Source organism: Pleurodeles waltl, chromosome 3_1 (assembly GCF_031143425.1).
Source record: "Pleurodeles waltl isolate 20211129_DDA chromosome 3_1, aPleWal1.hap1.20221129, whole genome shotgun sequence".
NCBI lineage: Eukaryota > Metazoa > Chordata > Amphibia > Caudata > Salamandridae > Pleurodeles > Pleurodeles waltl.
The window spans coordinates 1,263,569,926-1,263,590,003 of NC_090440.1; the positions used below are offsets into that span (position 1 = coordinate 1,263,569,926).

The 20,078-nt window shown below is 42.2% G+C and overlaps 1 protein-coding gene across 2 annotated transcripts in view; it reads right to left on the bottom strand.

The window, feature by feature from the left end:
- Positions 1-20,078, bottom strand: part of LOC138285083 (contactin-associated protein-like 5) — a 1,227,365-nt gene that overhangs the window by 17,057 nt on the left and 1,190,230 nt on the right. For both annotated transcript variants that reach the window (XM_069224601.1, XM_069224602.1), the window contains exon 23: positions 6,890-6,961. In XM_069224601.1, coding sequence (XP_069080702.1) covers positions 6,890-6,961 — 72 coding nt within the window. The remainder of the gene's footprint in view (positions 1-6,889; positions 6,962-20,078) is intronic.

Genomic DNA, 20,078 nt, shown 5'->3' on the forward strand with positions numbered 1-20,078 from the left:
CTTGTCCCAGGTCTCTTTCCAATTCCTGAAATAACCCATCCCAGTACTTCTGTATTATTGGGCAGGCCCATACCATATGGAAGAAGTCTGCTGGGTCACTCAGGCATCTTGGGCATCTGGGAGAGGGGCGGGCTCCCATTTTGTGAAGTCTGGATGGTGTCAGGTATGCTTCGTATAGGTAATAGAATTGTATTACACGGAATCTAGTTGACACCGCCAGTACCTTGGGTGCCATCAGGGCTTCTCTCCATTCAAACCTCTTCCAGGGTTCCCACCCAGGTTTCCCACTTGGTCCTAATTAGGGCTAATTTACCTGGGATATTATTAATTAGTGTCTTATAAATTTGAGAGATGCCTTTCCCTTCTAGGTTCCCCATGAGTATTTTGGCTTCGAGTGGAATAAATTCTGGCATATTGCCTGTGGTGGGCAAGTGTATTCTCAGGGCGTGTCGTAGTTGGAGGTATCTGAAGAATTGTGTTGAGTTTAGTTGAAATTCTGTCTGGAGTTCCTGAAATGCTTTCATGGATTTCCCTTTCCATATGTCTCCCACCAAGGAAATACCTATTCGGTCCCATTCCGTAAATCCCTTTAGTGCAACTGAGGCGCTCAGCCATTTCCCTCTCCATAGCGGGGTCTGGAGGGTGACAATGGCGTTCCAATGGGTGTAACGTGATGCTGCTCGCCAAGCCAGGAAGACTGCCTTAGTTACGTCTTCCATATCCCAGGGGAGCAGTGAACCCTTTAGCATGTCCAGAACACAAGGGAAGCCCAGGAATGTCAGTTCTGTTTTGTAGGCCGGGTCGTCCCAGCCCCCAATGAACCAATCGTGGATCACAATTAATTGGGGGGGCCAAGTAATACAGGTAGGGGTCTGATGCGCCTAGGCCTCCGTCATATACTCCTTCCGACAGTGGTGTATTGCTACTCTGTGTCTGGCACCTCGCCAAAGAAATTTCCCTGTGATACCTTCGAAGTTTCTGAACCAGGAGTGAGGGATAGGAAGGGGAAAGTTTTGAAATATGTATAGGAGTCTTGGTAGGATCATCATTTTATATAGGGCCACTCGGCCTATCACGTTTAGTGGCAGGGTTTGCCATTTCTGTAGGTTTAGTTTGATTCGTGTTAGCGAAGGTGATAGGTTTTTAGCCCATGTCATTTCAGGCAGGAGGGATATCCAGATACCTAAATATTTGAAGCTGAGCCTACGCAGGGGTATTGTGCTTTGCCAGTCAAATCAATCACGTGAATTCGCCAACGGGATCAGAATTGATTTAGTAGAGTTCATCTTGAGTCCCGATATTTGTTCATATTGTCGTAAAAGATCAAGACTTCTTTGGCCGGTTATGTTGGGCTCCTCCATGTATAGCAAGACATCGTCAGCGTACAGTGCTATCCTACCCTTGTGAGAGGGACCCCATCTCCACCCGTAGTAGGTTGCGTTAGTCCTGATCATCTGGGCCAAAGGCTCGATGGCCAGGGTAAACAAGAGAGGGGATAAGGGGCATCCCTGCCGCGTGCCCCTGCGGATGTCAAATGCAGAGGACAGTGTCCCGTTGGCCTGTACCCGAGCCGTAAGGTTTGTGTACAACGCTTGGACCAATCAACGGAATAGTGTTTCCAAAACCTGTGTGTTGGAGCACCAAGAGAAGGAAACCCCAGTCAACCGAATCGAATGCCTTTTCGAAATCGATGAGCAGGAGGGCAAGGTTTCGGGGCAGTCGGCGTCTCTCCGTCAAAGCCACGGATGCAGTGCCGTGTACTACAGGTTGCCATAAACCCATATTTATCTGGGTGGATTCATTGCGGCAGGACCCTTTTGAGACGAGTGGCAAGGATGGATGCAAAGATTTTAATTTCAGTGTTTATTAGTGATATTGGTCTATAATCTGCGTATTGTGGCGAGGGGGGTTGGGTTTTGGGGAGCACCACAATCGTGGCAGTGTCCAGCTCCTGGGGGAAGGACCCCTTTTTGCTGACTTCCGTGTAAAGTCGCAACAGGTATGGGGTCAGTTATTCCCTGTATGCCTTGTAATACTCCGAAGGGAACCGATCAGGGCCTGTAGTGTTTCTTTTTTAATAAGAAATGTGATCTTTTGATTCTATGTAATTCTTGATGACACACACTTGTTCTTTTGCCTGTTTGTGGAATACCTGCTTTGGTGCACCCCATAGGGGTACATACCCCTAAAAGACCTGATTTAAATGTTTTCATATAAATTAATTACTGATTGTTTTGAATTTTCCCTGTGCATTATAATTGTGCACTTTACGACTACCCTCGGTCCCCAGGTATCCTTGGGTTCCCTTGTTTGTTTGAAACAGAATCTACAAGAAACAGCATCTTTCTGTCCTCTCCCCAGTGCTGAATCACAATTTGCTGCCATGCGCCAGCACAGGTACCCTTGCATCTGAACAAGGAACAATCATTGGAGGCAATTTCCTCCTTCTATGTGTGCTGCAGAAAGAGGAAAAAATGGGGAGAAATGTCTCTCTGTTGTATCCTTCTTGTACCACCCCTGCATTCCCATGTTTACAAAACCTTGTAAATCTTGAAATGTGTCAAAATTCACTGACCTTGCACGAGAACATCCACGCAAGGCGCATGGAAATGCCTCCCTGATGCAAAGTAAGGCAACAGAGCGACTTACACGGCAGTGCCTTACTCCATATCTACAAGGCCATGAAAAGTCATGCAAAGTGGCTTTGTGTGGCCTTCTAGATATAGGTGAGCAACCTGTTCCACCAGTAAATCACAAAAAGTGCAAAACATGGGCCTCTGTGTTTCCAACAGCAGAGCCTCATCCATCTCTGCCATACGCCTCACCTTTCAGTTGAGCAATCTGCAGCAGAACCTTTGATGACATTATTTCAGAAGGACCATATTAAGGTTGCAACATTTGATAGCTTTTCCTTTTTGGGACTACAAAGTAAAGAATAGTGGTTGGGGAAGGGAAACAATTACAATGTTCCTGATGTGCTTAGAGAAGACTCCTTAAACATCAGAGACAGGGGCATATTTATGAGAGCTTTGCAATATGCTTGCACTATGTAATGAGGTACATGCATGGTGAAACTCTCTAATTCTGATTTTTGAAGCTTTGCACAGCCACCTTGCGTGCCTTTAAATTCCTTAAAAAAATTGGAGTAATGAAATGCAGCACAAATCACTATGTTGCATTACTCTGAGCAAGGGAGGCATTCCATGGGTGTTGCATGGGTGTTCCCACACAACTCTCATGTTTTTTACCAGACCTTGCAAACCTGGGAATGCCCCAAAAAGACACACCTTCCCAAGAGAGGCATAACGAGGGGAAATATATATTTTTTTCTCGTTACTTCCTCTTCCTATGTGTGCTGCATTCTGCCTCTAAGGATTGTTTTTGTACAGGAAAGTGCCCCTTCTTGCACAAAAATAATCCTGAATGCAATGCAGGCACCCTAGCACCATAGTGCCGTTGGCACTAGGCAGCCTATTCTGCAATAGCACTGGGGGAAAGAACAGGAATGCACAATATACTGGAAATACAGTACATTCCTGCCCTTTCCCACTGATGCAGTGCAGCGCAGTAAGGTAACATGCTGCGCTGCACTGCACCACTTTGCCATAAATATAGCCCTCAGTCTCGTATGTTTTTCAGTCACACATCTGTGATTTGCGGATTTGTCTGTAAAAGCCAAAAAGTATGTCAACCCCTTGGCTGGTATTCAGCCACAAATGATGTCAACCCCCTGGCTGGTATTCTGCAGTTTTGCTAAATGCCCTTCTGCCATATTGGTATACAGATATTTGATGATAAACACCTACGAATAGAATCAGTGGCAAACCTTACTTAAATTGGTCAGGCATGAGTACAGAGGAATTGATGGTGAAAGCATTGGGCACCAGAAAGGTACTTGTGTGTATTCTGTTCCAGAAATGGACCTTGTGCTAAACAGCTGGAATACTACACAGGCATTCACTATGACTTTGGCAGGCAGCGGAGGCCGCCTGCCAAACTCGCACCACCACCTGACCGCCTGTGCGGCCAGAGCACAGTTGACCCTGTTACAAGTTCACCGCAGGGACAGCGGGAGGAAACAGCATTTCCAGGCTACAGCCCTGTGGTGAACAGGGCCTTAACATTGATGCCGGCTAGTAATCGAGCTGGCGGTAATGTGGCGGTGCGGCGGGTGCAGCAGCACCCATCACGCTTTCCACTGCCCGTAATTTGAGCAGTGGAAAGCGTGATGGGGCTGTCCATGGGTGTCCCTGCGCTGTCCATGTCAAGTGCATGGGCAGTGCAAAGGGCCACGATGGGGCCCCTGGCACCCACTTTCCGCCAGCCTTTGCATGGTGAGGCTACCACCATGCAAAGGCTGGCGGAAAGGGGACTCGTAATCCCCGCAGTGCTGCCCTGGCGGATCAAGTCTGCCAAGACCCCGAGGCTGTCGGCAGGCGGCAACCCGGCGGCATCGGCAGTCCGAGGGTGGTGGCTCTGCTACAGTCGTAATGTGGAGGCTGGACTGCTGCTTTGGTGGTGGTCCGACCTCCACCGCGGCCCTGACGGTCTCATGACTGCCAGAGTTGTAATGAGACACACAATCTTGAATATTTATCACCTTGAGGCCATCTTTCTCACAAATAGTGGTCCCTCGGAATATATGAATGGATGCCCAAGGTTTACACTCTACTTAAGCTGCGAACACAACAGATGTTCTTTTAACTGTGGCAGGATAGAGTGGATTGCGTGGCATAAAGTATACCTGAAGGCATACAGCGTTGTTGATGATTGCATAAACAGCTGATAATACATGAGATTTTACTACAGAGGACATATTTATAGAGTACTCCTGAAGAAGGTGGATGTTATGAATTGTTTCCACCGAAAGGCGTAAACAGAATTGAAGTCACAATCTATGGTGCACTGGTGGTCCTTATACATCATTGATCTAATTTATGGACACTTGGTAACCAGAAGGGTAAAAGTGTATTTTTGGAAAGAACAATTTCATTGTCTTAAAGCGTGTCCCTGTTTTATGAATATGTACATATGGTCTTCATGTGAGTATGTTTTTTTACATATATGGGATTTTAAAAGACATTTTTATCATAATAGGATTAAAGCCATATACATTTTTCTAATAGTCTGCTGTAGTTAATTTATTTGTATTTTACAATGTATGTAAGTCTATAGGTTGTGAAAAGAGTGATTGCTTGTGTTTCTAACCTTTGCCTAGGAAAATCTTTTGTACTGTGGTTTACACAATCCTGTCCCATGATAGCAAGGGCCATTTTTGTCTTAGAGTCAGCCACTCTGCCATCTCAGAGATTTCGGGACCAATCTGGCAAAGTTTAAATGAGGCCCTTAGTGAATTAAGGATTTCTAACATTTGATGCAGCTTTGTATGTAGGATGTACAGTACAACACACATGCAAAGTTGGAAATGTGAGACAGGAAAACCTTTCTCTAACATTATTCTTGCCTCGAGGAGGTGTATATTTGCTGCAAATTCCTGTATCCCATGATTCATAGCAACTCTAATGGATGATTGACAGAGTGCTGAAACTTTTCAAACACTCACCCCCAGTCACAGATCTGGGCTTAATCCATCATTCTTTTGCTCACCATGACACCCCAATATTGACCCAGCCATATGCAAATCAGACTTGACCCTATTCTGCATGAGAACAGTCCAATCGAACTGCCAAGCCAGGTCCCAATGGACCGGAAACAAGCATCCTGGGCAGTGAGTGCTTAAAAAGTTTCAGCATGATGGGATCCAATAATTCATTCAGTATCAAAGGAAGCCTGGGTTCTAATCACTTTTCATAGAAAGTAAGCATTGTTCCCATTAGTTGCCTGTCTTTATTAAAAAATTACAATTAAGAAAGTCTCATAGACCTCACAGAGATGTTGTTATATTCTTGCTGACTGACATAGGGACTGAAACTGAGCTCAGAACCTATCCACTAGGTGCACCCTAAATGTTCAACACACTTGATGAACAACCCCATTTCTACAGACACTTAAGAAGGCATCAGTCAGCATGTTCTGCTCAACTCCACACTCATGAATCACCTCCCTTCACCATCTCTCCTGGGCCACTCAATCACCTGCATTTAACTTTTCTCCTGGACTACTCAATCACCTCCTTACACTCTCTGTTCTGTACCATTCAGTCATCTCCATGTACCATCTCAGCTGGACACTCAACTCCTCCATGCACCCTTTCTGCTGGATCACATAGTCACCTCCATGTGCCTTATATTTGGTTGACTCAATCATCTCTATAAACTCTGTTACCTAGATCACCAAATCACCCTCATATACCCTCGGCATTGTACCAGTCAACAAGGGCAACAAAAAAGTTTCCTTATCTTTATTGATATTTTGTTTCACAAATAGATTTGTAATCCCATGGAATATTAAGTAGAACATGTGTGTTCTACGCCTTTCTTTCAAGAGGGAAAGCACGTCCTAGTCTCTTCATATTTGTTTCTATGTGCACAATATGCTTAATATCATGTCATTTTAACAGTGATTGAGAGGTGTAGAAGAACAATATTCTCAGCTAATGTTCTAGATAGGTATGAAAAACAATTTTAGAAAGAATCAGCAATTCAGGGATGACTCAGTGAGTGAAGTATTTTGCATTGACGCCTGATGTGATCTACAGGCCATGATTTTCAACCTGGCAGGGTCAACACAGTATTTTAGTGTGTCTTGGTTGAAATAAAGAACATCACTGTTTGATGGTACTGTGTGTTGTTTACAGTTCTTAATCAGTATTTGCAATTGTGTTCAATTTCAAAACAAGCCTTTGCAGAAGCTTCAACTTCTGCTTTCCCCTCTGTGTTGTTGCCAAATGAATCTATTTACAATTTTGAAGAAAAAAAAAAACAATTACCTCCAATGACAGCCGAGTCATTTCTTACTTCATTTGTGAGTTGTTCATGTTCATCTGGATTCCCAAAGGGATCTGCAAATCATGCAAGAAGAAGCACATTTAATCTGTCATTTTATTGTGTATCATTTTTGCAAAATACTTTAATGGAAAAAAAAATACTTTATGTACACTGTCATCATAAGTTATATCATCTCAGAGGCTATCAATCATAGTAACAATGTTGTCACAGAACATGCCATGAGTGATGTAATATGTGAAGTCATAAGCAGTGCACGGTGTGGGAGCAAGTTATAGTTACTTCACTTAGCTATAACTGGTGAATTTTAGTAGGTTAAACCGTCGTGTTTCACCCAGCTATATTGTCACTTTAACCCTTTGTTTTTTCAGTGAATCCCTGCAGTTTTTTAATGTAACAATATAAAAGGGTGTTAATTGAACTAAGGCAGACCTAATGGATTTGTCAAAGGATCAAATGACCAAAATATAAAGGAATAGTCTATTGGCTGTATTGGGAGGTCAGAACATCAATTTATGTGTGGTAGATCTGTTCATCTTGCCAAAACTTCACCAATAACTATAATCAAATGGACATTTTTAAAAATACACATGTTGCAATGTTTAATATAGTTATTGTCATAAAATATTTCAATAAAGCATTTTCAAAGCAACCTTAAACATGTCTTGGAGTCCTATTTTTAACATTGTCAGACCACAAAATTCAGCCATGCAATGAACCAGGAAGGGTCCGTGCACTACAACTAAAGAACATAACACTTCCTACTTGAAGTGTTTTAAAGAAAATAGTAAGCTTGCCTCGGGTCAAGGATTTAATGACCCAGGAGACTTAATATGGTATTTTAAAAAAATATTGTTTGGGGTGCTGCTGCACTCCCTGAAGCTCCCCACAAATATATTTTGTAGTGCCCCTGTCTCTTCTAAGAGCATCAGCAACATCAAAGATTATCAATGAAAAGCCCTTGCAGGGCATTATGGGGTGCTCCTTACCTAGGAGAACTGAATAATAAATCCAGGACTCCAGCCTCTCATTTATTATTATTTTCCACGTTTTTTTACATTTTTTTTTTATTTCTCGCAGGCACTCACAGGTTTCTACACTATATGGTACCATGGGGGGAACCCCAAGGCACTGCAGTCTTGCAGGCTCCTTAGTCTGCACCCATCCTAGAGTACAAGTGTGAGCTGGTGAAATATTTCTCTTTTTCTTTTTTTATCTAGGTACCTCAATCTCACGCATAACACTTACAGCTCTGATGACAAATGAAGCCTGTGATGGAAAGCTAATGGCCGAGTGGCCTCCACAGCCACACTGGCTTCCCTGCCAGCATCTATCGTGAGTGCTGGTGGAATCAGCCTTTATTCTTTTCCATCCTCATGGCTGGAAGAAGCTTTTCCTTCTACTGCTATGGGGTGGACGCAAATACAGTGTTCCAGGTTATGGGGTCTACAGGACACTCTATGTCATTGAGGATAGAATCCACAAGGCATTAAAAAGGCTTGGAGAGGTGGGCCTCACACCCACTCTCTAAAAAGACAGCAGCCCCGGGGAAGAGATCTGAGGGCCTTCAAAAGGCTTGCAGATGGGGGCTGCATGCCCCATCCCCATAACAAAAAAGCAGCCCTGCAAGATGGGGTCCTTAGTACATTCACATGGTTCAGGGAAGGGGAAGGCCACAAGCCTCTCTCCCCATAAGAAGGACATTGCCCAGGGGATGGGGTTCCAGGGGCCTTTTAAAGGCTTGGGGAATGGGCACTGAACACCCCTCCTCCAAAAGGATTAGATGGTGTGCTGACCCCCTGACCTTGGCTTTTGCTCTGCCTGATTATTTTATTTTTCATAGTGTTGCATGGACCTTGCATCACCCAACTGGCTGCAAGTGTGATGCAACACATCAAGCCACTCAAGTTCACCTTGCATGGCTCTACATGACTTGATAAATCTGGAGTAATGCAAGGTGGCGCAAATCGCTATCTTGCATTACTCTGCCCCAAGGAGGCGTTCCATGGATGGAGAGTGGGTGTTCCCACGCATCCAACTATGGATTTTGGCACATTGCCAGATTTGGTGGTAGATATGTGAATGTGTCAAAATACTACACCACCTCAGGGGAAAAGTAGCGAGAAAACATTTCTTTATTTCACCTTATTTTTTTCTCTTTCTATGTGAAAAAGGAAAATGCCTCCCAGGTGTCCATTCCTGCACAAAAACAATCCTGCTTACAATGCAGGGACTCTTGCACCATGGTGCATGGGTGCCTGCACTGGAGCTAGGCAGCCAGAAAGTGCACCAGTGCAAAGAAACAACAGAAATGTGCAATATGATGTTAAATACACCACATTCCTGTCCTTTCCCTTTCATGTAGCACAGTGCAGCAAGGTAGTTTGCTGCATTGCTCTGTGTGATAAATATGACCCTTAATTTCTCAAATACTGCTGAACAGATAAACACCAACATCACAAAAACCACACTTTCTGCCACATGTGGTGTATTTTACGGTTTCTTTGTATTTCCCATACTTTTTTTTATATGAAAGAAAATAAGAAGGACTGCCTGGAGCCAGTGAAGATGTGTACTCCAGCAATGACTGAGCTAAAGTGCACTGGTGACAACCTGAGTAGTTTTGCACCACCATTTTCAGTGACAAAGTGCAAAATTACATTTGTACTAATCAGTCACTTTTGCACTGATTTAAAATCATATTTTGCACTGCCTCATATAGTGCAAATGAAAGTGCAAAATTAACAAGGCAACTGCTCAGTCAATGCTGCAATCCATGTAGCTGGCATGCTTTTTAAGGGGGAGTGGAATAGAACATAGCGCCCTTCTTTATCAACGTCCACCTAACAGAGTTATTGTCTTGAACTGTGGGTTAGGATCGGTAAGTCTGTAACTAGAAACAGAACCAGCTGTGTCACAAATGTGAGCTGTCTGCCCTACACCTGTGCATAATTTTGATTACTTGAGCATAACCTAGTGTTGGTGCACTTTATTAGACTACTCGCAGCTCATATAATTTCCTGTTTTCTTTAAGCCTACCGGACCTACTTAACTTTCTCTTGCAGGAGAGTTGATTCACACGCAAATGTTTTGCATGAACTGTGAAACCAGATGTGTGAGAAATGAGGAATATTCAGTGTGCAAATGACGGAAACCAACAGTAGCCTGTCACAACAGAAAGGTGTGTGCATTCAATTCCACATGAACCAGATTCTGAGACTGTGGATTGAAAGAGCGTAGCTTGGCTGTGCCACTACATCTCTGAAACAAAAACACGAAAGGGTGGTCATTTTGTAGTGGTCACAATTTGATAGTAATATTGTGTATAACCTGATGAAGTGCTTTTATATAGCTACTGTACTGCAAAGCATATGAATGGAGTGCACCTTTGTCTATAACATTTAAACAACATATCTACTTGAAACTAACACTTTAAAAGCATTATTCTGCATAATCATTTCATATATTCTTGCATGTAATGCTTAGAATTAATTTATTCTAAACTTATATTTGTGTTTCATTAACATGGCTGGAGTGAAGGCCTACACATATATTTTTTCTTTTCACACTTAACTTTCAATGTGGAGTGTGCTTTCGTTAAATGTTTTCTCTCTGAGATGCAGGTGGTAGGAGCTGAGACGGAGTTAATAAAAAGTCTATTGTGTTTGAGAGAGAAGAAATGCTAAGAGGAGTTATGCAAGAGTGAAGAGGAGTATTCTGGAAGTTGTCAGGCGTAACTCTTTTTGAATTTGCTGAGATGAAAGATTATCTAGATTGGAAGTACAAGGCCTCTGAAAGTTGTAACTTCTAATTGAATTAGAAAATGCAGTATTGTCAAAAACGAGTCCAAAACCTTGGACATCAAATTGAGAAAGGAATGAGAGGAAAGAGAAGATTTCAGACATACTGAATATCAGATCACCAGCTATACAGAGAGACTACGTACCATAACCAGACCAGACACACAGGACACACTATTGCTTGGATATGATTATGTCCTTTATGCTGATGGTTCATGTTTGAGAGACAGCTGGGAAATCTGAGAGCAGCCAATTCTGTCTGTACTCTATCTGGAATTGTAGAACAAGCTTCTTAGCTTCAAGTAATATTTTCTGCCTAAGTAGTTGAATTGATGACTCGTATAGGAGCATCCTTTGTCTCTGATCAATTGAAAGTGGCAATTTCTACCAATAGTCAGTATGGCTTTGGCGTTGTTCATGACTTAGGGCAACTGTTGTCTCAGCGAGGGTGTATGAAATCTTCTGGATCTCCAAACTGGATTGGCGAACAAGTGAAGAATCTCCTCAACACACTACAATTGTCGGAGCAGGTTGCAGTGGTCAAGTGTCTTGCACACTACTCTGAAGATGAATATGTGACTTTGGGCAATAGGTACGCCGATAAGATTGCAAAGTACTGTGCACACAATGTCTGCGCATTTAATGGGGAATTCACGAGCAAGGGAATGGATAAGACTAACGTTAACCTCTTGTTGGCAACAGCTGGCACTTGGGATGAGGTGAAAAGGTTCTAAGAAGAGGTGTCAGAGGAGGAACATCAGGGTTTAGTTCAGAGCAGGTTGTGTTAAAAGAGATGATGACATTTGGGTTTCAATGGATGGAAGACCATTGTTGCCAAATAGTTTGTTACCCACTATGGTTTGATATTTTCATGGCCCTGTTCACGTTGCTAGGGATGCTATGGTAAGGTTGTTCAGACAAACTTGTATTAATCCTAAATTCGGAGCTATGGCTGAAGCTCTGTGTCACAGGTGTGTCGTGTGTCAACAGAACAACGTTGGGTAGAAGACTGCAGTTACACTGAGTCACATAGGCAGATCAGGAGGAACTTTTAGATTTGGATTTCATTGAGCTGCCTGTGTGCAATTGATTGATGTATGTTTTGGTCATTGCATGAATCTTTTCTTATTGCGTTGAAGCATACCCAACTAGGCAAAATTATAGTCTCACTATAACAAAATTGTTATTGAGGGAACTTATCATGAAGTTTGGCTTCCCAACCTCTTTGGAATCAGATTGAAAAACTCATTTTAACATTGAGGTACTCAAGTTATTGTGCACAGAATTACAGATGGATCAGAGACTGCATTGCAGCTATAGCCTGAGGCTTTGGGTCTTATTGAACAAGAGAATGGCACACTGAAATTGAGATTGGCAAAGGCGTGTGCTTCATAATCTCTGAAATGCCCCTTATGTTGATGAGTCTTCGGAGTGTACCTGATTGAAAGACTACACTGTCCTCCCACCACATTTCTGATTGGGAGGGCGATGAGATTGCCAACGATTCCTGCGAATGCACTTGTGAATATAACTGTTAACATGGTCTTAGACTATTGCAAAGGACTAGCTGATGTGGTGCATTCTGTGTCTCATCTGGCTGGAACTGTCACAGCATTCCCACAGCAAGAACAGTGCCAGAGCCTCACTCCCAACCATTGGGTAATGGAGAAGAAACACAACAGGAAGATGTGTCTGGAAACTTGCTGGAGTGGGCCCTATCAGGTGATCTTGGTGATAACGAATGTTGTCAAGTGTGCAGGTCTCCAAAACTTGGTCAATGCTTCACACACTTGCAGGGTGGAGTGTCCCCTCGATGTGATAGCACCTGTCCCAGAAGAGCCAATAGTGCATGAAAGACAGCGAAACTGTCAGGGACCAAGCTGAGCTTGAAACAGCACTCGATCAAGGAGAAGAGGGTCTAAAGCAAATCCCATCTAACTCTGAAACAGAACTAATCGAAGTTTGTTCTGAGATGCAGAAGTCAGACTCGGAATCAGGCCCCGGAGAAGAGAAGAGTGCTAGCAGAAAGCAAGAGGAAACTGGAGACCATTGGCTTAAACAACAGGATCATGGAAGAGTGAATCTGCCTAAAGAACGTGTGCCATCAACAATTGCTGAGGGAACAGAGAATTCTGATCTGCGCGAAAGTGAAGGCGAAGGTTGAAAATGAAGAAAGTCAAAAAGAACAAGATTACTGAGTCATAGGTATACATCACCTGAATGGATCTACTTTGCCAATGAAACAGACCAAACTGGCTGAACTGAGCCTCCGTGAACTGGACATTGTGATTGAGCTGTATTTAGAACGTTCATTGTCATCTGGAAACATAGTTTGTGCACATAATAGAGACATTTATGTTGATTGAGACTAAGGATGAAGAAAAACACCTAGGCCCCAGTAGAAGAAAGAGGGTTGTCATTCAGAAGAACACAGACTAGGGTCAGGAAGTCTCACAAAGATTTATATGCATTATTGCTGAATGAACTTTGAAGAGTTGATCTTTACCTTCCCGACTGCATTGGTATAATCAACAAAGAGACATTTACTACTTTTATACTTTGCTTGATAATAAACATCTGATTCTAAAGATGTAATGGAGTCAAATTGAAAAAACAGACGTAGGGTCATAATAGATGCTTTATTGCTTTTATTATTCGCAATGATAATAATAATAATAATATTACTAGTAGGAGTGTTTTACCCCACTAATCCACTAATTCTGTAGAGGGGGGGACGTCTTCTGGTACTGCTTCCCAAACTATTAATTCTAAAAAAAAGTAACAGGTTGAATGAGAAAGCATTACATACAGATACATCTAGAGGAGATTATTCTGGAAATGTGTGCTTCCGCTTGGTATGTGAATATGTAGAGACCATGAAGGCAAGAGGCTTCTATATATGTACTCAGTTCCCTGCTTCTGTTTCAGAAGGTATTACTTACCATCACATCCCTGTGACTTATGGAATTTCATGTAGTTTGTTCTTGAGTCTATTTCATGGGACAGGGCATTATCAGTATTACTTTTCCAACTATGATATGATACTTTTCAGAAATTCCTATAATAGAACATTAGACTAAACATCCAGACCCTCTGGAATTAAAAACCATTGCTATTTCCACCTTATATACTGTATATGCACATAGACACAATTAAACTTGTATTTTATTAGAGAATACGTTTTTGAACTTAGTTGAAGACAAGAGGATAGAGTTGAAAGCTGTATCATTTTCCGATGAACTTTTCTGAAGTCAGAATAGATGGAAAAAAGAAGAAATAGATGTCTGTTAGCTGGAAACCTATCTGCTTTCATTTTAGGTTGGAAACATAAAGGGAGATAGTGCATCTGGATTGAAAGGTCCACCACTGACAATGTGTTAGTGGGAAAGAGTGAATGTGAGCACACGTTTGAAGTCTGTATTTGGATGGAGAAGATGTAATGATTCCTAGTGTTTATTTTATTTGTGAAAAGCGGGCACATTTGAGGCTGCCAAAAGGATGGTATTAAACGTATTATTTGGGAATTGTTTTCCCTAGGATCCATCTTGTAAAGCATTTTGATAATCCTGTTTGGACATAAGGATTTAGACCTAAGCAAGGTGTGAGTGGAGAAGTAGTGGGAGACATTTTTGGTGCTACGTTTCCATCTGTGGGAGTGATTCTACTTCCAGGTTACCAAACCATTTGCCCTATAGCAGAAGATACATTCCCAATTACTTCCTATACACCTGTTGCTTCCAATTCTTTCAAATCTCTTGTCAACCCTGACATATTCTGAATATAATTCTGCAAATCCTTATCTTTATCCGGGATAAAAGTACAGCATTGTTGAACTTCATACATCCGACAGACTCCACCCTCTTTTGCGAGCAACATGTTTAACATAAGTTGATTCTGCAAAACCATTGATTTGTCAACTATAGTTGACAACATTCCCAGTTGTCTACTATAGTTGACAAATTAGTCACTAGTACTGCTGGACCTTACTGGATGTCAATACTGAAAAGATAGTGATCATATCAATTGTTTTGCAGAATCAACTTACGTCAGACATATATTTTGTGATGAAAATTATCACGAAAAGTCTGATTTTCATGCAGATTTCTGCCTTAATAGCTTGTGTTTAATTAATGCCCTCATCCACTTGTCAAAGATTTATTTGTTCTTAATATGAGGAATAGCAACTAGATATCCAATGAAGAGCAAAGTCGGCATCTCTAATTCCCCCACACCACTATTTATGGTTCTTTTGGCCAGTGTCACACTGGGAGAGAGTTTTTTTAATATAACTTTTGCTTTCTCTGTTCTAATGGCCAAGATAGGAAACCAAGTTAGGTTGAATAATTCACTCCTCAATGCTATAGCAAATCTTACGCGCTTTGTGAAAAGATATTAGCTGCTCGTATTGACACATTACTTGGGTTGACATTTTTTTTTCCTCTACAAAATGCCGAAATAAAGTTCAGACATATTGTACAAATTGGTAGCAGGAGGGGCTTAGGCAATGCTACATAGTCGTACAGCCTTGGTGAAGTGCGTCTAATGATTGGGGATCAGAACCTCTAAAGATTTTGAAAATGCTTTTTGTACAACCCCAATTGCTTATTTATGGCGTACCATTAACTAATGCCAGCAACCTGCATCTACAGAGCCAGGAGGTCACCTGTCAGGAGTAAATCCCTCCGCTACTGAAATTAAACCACCAGCAATTATGGTAAAACGTTCCTGTTTGGGAAAAGGGCCGGTGTAGGGCATACATTGCATTTCCTATGTCAATGGGCCAAGTGATGTAACTCCTTTATCTACTGTCATTTCATACACTTTCTATGTAATAATCTGTTCGCTTTGGGAACACCTAATTCTCTTTTATGGATTTACAGGAAGCAAGTAAGATTTCTGAAAGCAATGTGCATGTTCCATGATGACAAATGAATCTGTATGATCTCCACGTATAAAAATGAGAGCAATAAAAAGGTGTTAAAATCAATTTTCAGAATATGCATTTTGCCGAATATAGTGATGAAGCTGCAGCATGTGCCATGGCACTGAGCCCTTTGGCCAGTGAAGGCCCAACATTCTTGTACGCAGGAACTCATTATGCCATTGCTAGGCCACTGGCAGAAAAAAACGATTGCAAATGATCAAAGGAATACCAGCTTTAAACATATTAACGATCTCACACCTCTACTGACAGTTCATAAAGCTACGTGCAAATACAGAGCAGAGTTCTCCGCCGGGCAAAATTACTATGTATAACTGGTTCAATTTCAATGTAACCGAAACTAACATTATGAGTTATCTTGCTGTCTACAAGATTGTGAAATGACTTCATTATATTTTTGCAAAAATTGTGTAAAATTATGTAACATTACAACATTGACATAAAACGCGCTTTGCTGGTACCTCAAACGAATTGTTTGGGCATGCCTTAAATGAAATATCATACGAGACACTGACATGAGGCTGATTCGTAGAGGAATGAGTCTTGAAGGGAAATGTTCTTCTTTAATCAGTTTTCCACAAGCAAAATATAATGAAAAATAATAATGAAACATTTCGTAAATTTCACAAATTTTTCATGATGTAAATTTGGTAAGCATAATACAAGTTTCACCGAGGCTTTTTGGTGTTCCTTTTGAATGTAGGATTTAGCTGTAATTCAGAAAAAAAATTCTCATTGCTGTCTTTCTTCTTCATGTCAAATCAGTTGCAACGCACATCATATAAAATAACAGAGTGTGGCTTTGGATCAGCCCTCTTTAGCCAGTGGTTTGTTTGGGGTGAGCCTTTTCATGCATTGGCTTACTAGACTGTCCATCATGTTTAGGGACAAGTCACATAATGTTTACCAGCACTTACATTTTCCCATAGATATTTGACCTAAGTGACAAGGCTAAAAAAAAACCTTTAGAAGCACAGCTCTAGTAAGTCCCTGCCCCGACTTCCAAGTATTGTGGGGACAGCATGTTATGGCAGCAAACTACTTCAGCAGCCAGCACGGATCCTGTACCAGGCACATCTGTGAGCCTCCCTAAGCATTCTGATCCCAGCAGTCTTATTATTATTTAATACTGTTCAAGCAAGGCAGACGGTTCTTTAACACTCAGTCCTGATGTTCTGAAATTTCTGAGAAATATTTAGAATGCACAAATATATTATTTTTAAGGACTGCACAACGAATAAGGTCAATTCTTAGCGTGGGAAAAGCCACATCTTGATAAATTTTCTGAAAGTTAAATAGTTGTGATCCTTTCTTATTTCCAAGGGGAGCGAATTCCAGTACTTTCCGGCGGCTACTGTAAAGGCTTTATGGCCCCATTTCGCCTTATGAAATCATGGCTGAAGACGAATGAAACAACAATGTATGCATCCAAACAGGCAGTACATAGCTATTGAATAAGATGTTGGTAGTGATGATAACTGACATAGGAGGTTTTGTACAGAATGTATTGTTTTATACAATACAATACAGTTGTAATACAAGGTTCTTTAATTAGCATGCCAAGTTATGCAAGTATTGCCTAATGTTAGCTGTTTACAAATAAGTTCACTTATGTTTATGAAAATTTCTATAAACAGACGAGAAATGTATTAGAAATTCAGACTCAAACCTGGAGGCGGCCTTAGGACATACAGTGCAGGAAGTGGCTGTCGAGGGGAGGAGTGGAGGAGAGGAGCAGAGCTGTGAGCCGTGAGGGAGCAGCAAGGGAGCCAAACCCCGCTTGAGTCCCTGCATGATTCCCACCTGAGCCCCTGCCTATTTTTCTTCTTCTTACTTCCCCTCACTGCTCCCCACCTTCAGCAGCTCGAGCTCACGGCTCAGCGCATAGGAGTGGGTGAGCGAGTGGGAAGGAGGTGAGGAGGGAGTAATGAGGGCAGGGTCGACTGGCGGAGGGCACCCGCCGGACGATATTGAGACTCAGGCTGGAGCGGCTAGAGCAGCTGGAGCTGATTGTGACTAAATTTGAAGCATTTTTGGATGAATCCAAGCAGTGCTGGCCACAGCAGGGAGCTGCAGCCAAGGAAACTAGATGTGAGGAGCCGTGCGGAGTGACAAAGAGCAACAGACGGACGGCGAGGCAAGGTGAGGAGGCTTAGAGCCATGGGTCCTTTCGGAGTGGAGAGGAAGCGGCTAGCAGTAGGCCAGGGTGGCTTTCCCCCACGCGAGGAACCGCTTTCTATCTGCCCCCTTCTGTGCCCATCCGCCCCAATGGATAGGCCACCTGCCAGACCCGAACGTTCGTGGTAGCCCAGGCAGCTACCTGTGCTTTGTATTTGGGAATAATTGTTAAGCGGAGGGGTGTCACCACATACTCTTCAGAGCCACGCCAAAACATTTCAATACTGATCAGTTACTGGGGAAACTGTGATATTTAAACATTTGAAAATAGGGACATAAAATACTATTCTCACATTAGGCAAACCACTATTTTCAGCTGATTACCATCACTGCCCATCATTGCACTTCTTTATTGTGTCTGCTTTTGCTGCTGTGACATAGCAGTCTATCGAATTAAGGGGGTTGTGGGAAACAAAGAGGTGGAGTCTCCAGATGAAGTTTCTTAAAAATGGGAAGAGTTACTCTCTAATGAAGATAGTGGCAGGAAAGGGAAAATTAAGAAAAAGGCAGAACACTCACCCTAGGACAGAGGATATTATTACAACGTGGGAAGGAAACATGGGCGAATCTCCGAGAGAAGAATTAGTAGGAAGTAGGACTAGGGTCTATCGGAAGCAGAGTCCTTGAAAAACACCCCCAAAAAAGGAGGTGGGGGAGCTTCAGTGACTTAGTTGATTAAATATTTTGTGGGTAAACACTTTAAAAGGAATCGTTCTCCTCTGAACCTCGGCTGAGTGGAGAAGAGCAGCTAGGGGGTGATGAAAATACCAGCCAGTTTTCGCTAGACCTAGTATTTCATATAATCAGCAAGAATCCTTAAGACAGAATGAATCGTTATTGGAATCAAGATTCTCCTCATCGCCTCAGATCTTTTCCCCTTTCATGAACAGAGGTTCTCAAGTTGAAATGGAGGGCCTAGGGGTAGATATTGAGAATTGCAGCCAGGAATCTGGTAATTATAAATTTGGTCAGAAGGAACAGGAGAGGAGAGTGGAGTAGTCCAGAGACGAGGAGCTTCACATTGATAATGGAAGAGCACAGAATTCCACCTTAAATCTGGAGATCTCTGCATCATCATCGGCCTCTGTGTTGGACATTATGTTGATACTGCAAAAAACTTTACAAGGGGTTTTGGAGGTATCTGTGAGGAATAATGATATTTTAAAAGTGCAAAAGGAGTAGCTGCAGGTTATGGTGGGCAAATTGAGACAAATCAAAAAACGAATGCCTTCTATTGTAAGGCCTGTTGAGAGGACATTAAAAGCAAAGGAAATTCTAGTCCAGCAGAAAGAAAATCAGGGTGAGTAAAGGTCGATTAATCCACAAAATATGCATATTTCTAGATGTCCTAGGCTTATAAATAAATGTGGAGAAGCCCCAAGATATAGGCAATATTTACCCTGTATCAGGAAAGTGAGAAGAAGGATTGACAAGTGTAAAAATGAAAAGGGGCAACAGAACAAAGATGTAGGGGCAACCTGCAAGCAGAAAAAGTTAGGGAAGGAGCATAGGGCGAATCCCCCAGCAAAGATTTTTACCCCTAAGATACCAATCACCAAAACTCGTAAGAAAACTGGTCACTTGAAAGTAGAGCAATTGGGAAACCAAGGTGGTTCTCTGAGAAAAAAGCAGCAAGCTAGACCTAAGAGGGAGGATAGTAGTATTAAACAGGTGGTCAAGCAAAAAAAAAGTAGCAACCCAGAGAGACAAATGGGGAAAGGGAAGAAAATGGAACCAGTAGAGTGCAGTAGCAGGGAAGAACAGGTAGCGAGACCTTGGGGTGGAGATGGGGGCGATTAGTGGCTATATTCTGAACTGACCTACATGGGAAAGAGCGGGAAGAGAAGGAGGAAGCTCTCACCCCAAATAGGTTGCAGCTTCTTTTCTCTTTGCCCCAGTTTAAAAGCAATTGGATCTGAAGACCTGAGGCAGGTGGACTTTATGAAAAACTTCTAGGGGAATTAAGTTACAAAAGTCCTATTTTATTCAGGACTAGTAAAAGCTACACTTATAGAAGAAGTAAATAAGGTATTGAAGGAAGGGATAAGGTTAGTTTTAGGTTCAGAGCTGTGTGGGTCAGAAAAGCATGGAAAGTCTTTTTTAAGGTATCCTGCAGGATTAAGGCCAAGGCAGGTTGGGTGGATTCATGAGGATGCTAAGTATAAGGGGAATCTTGAGATTACTGTACCAAATGTCAAAACAACACGATTTAAGAGTGAGTTCAGTCATGAAAATAAGTATTCAGCCCTTGCC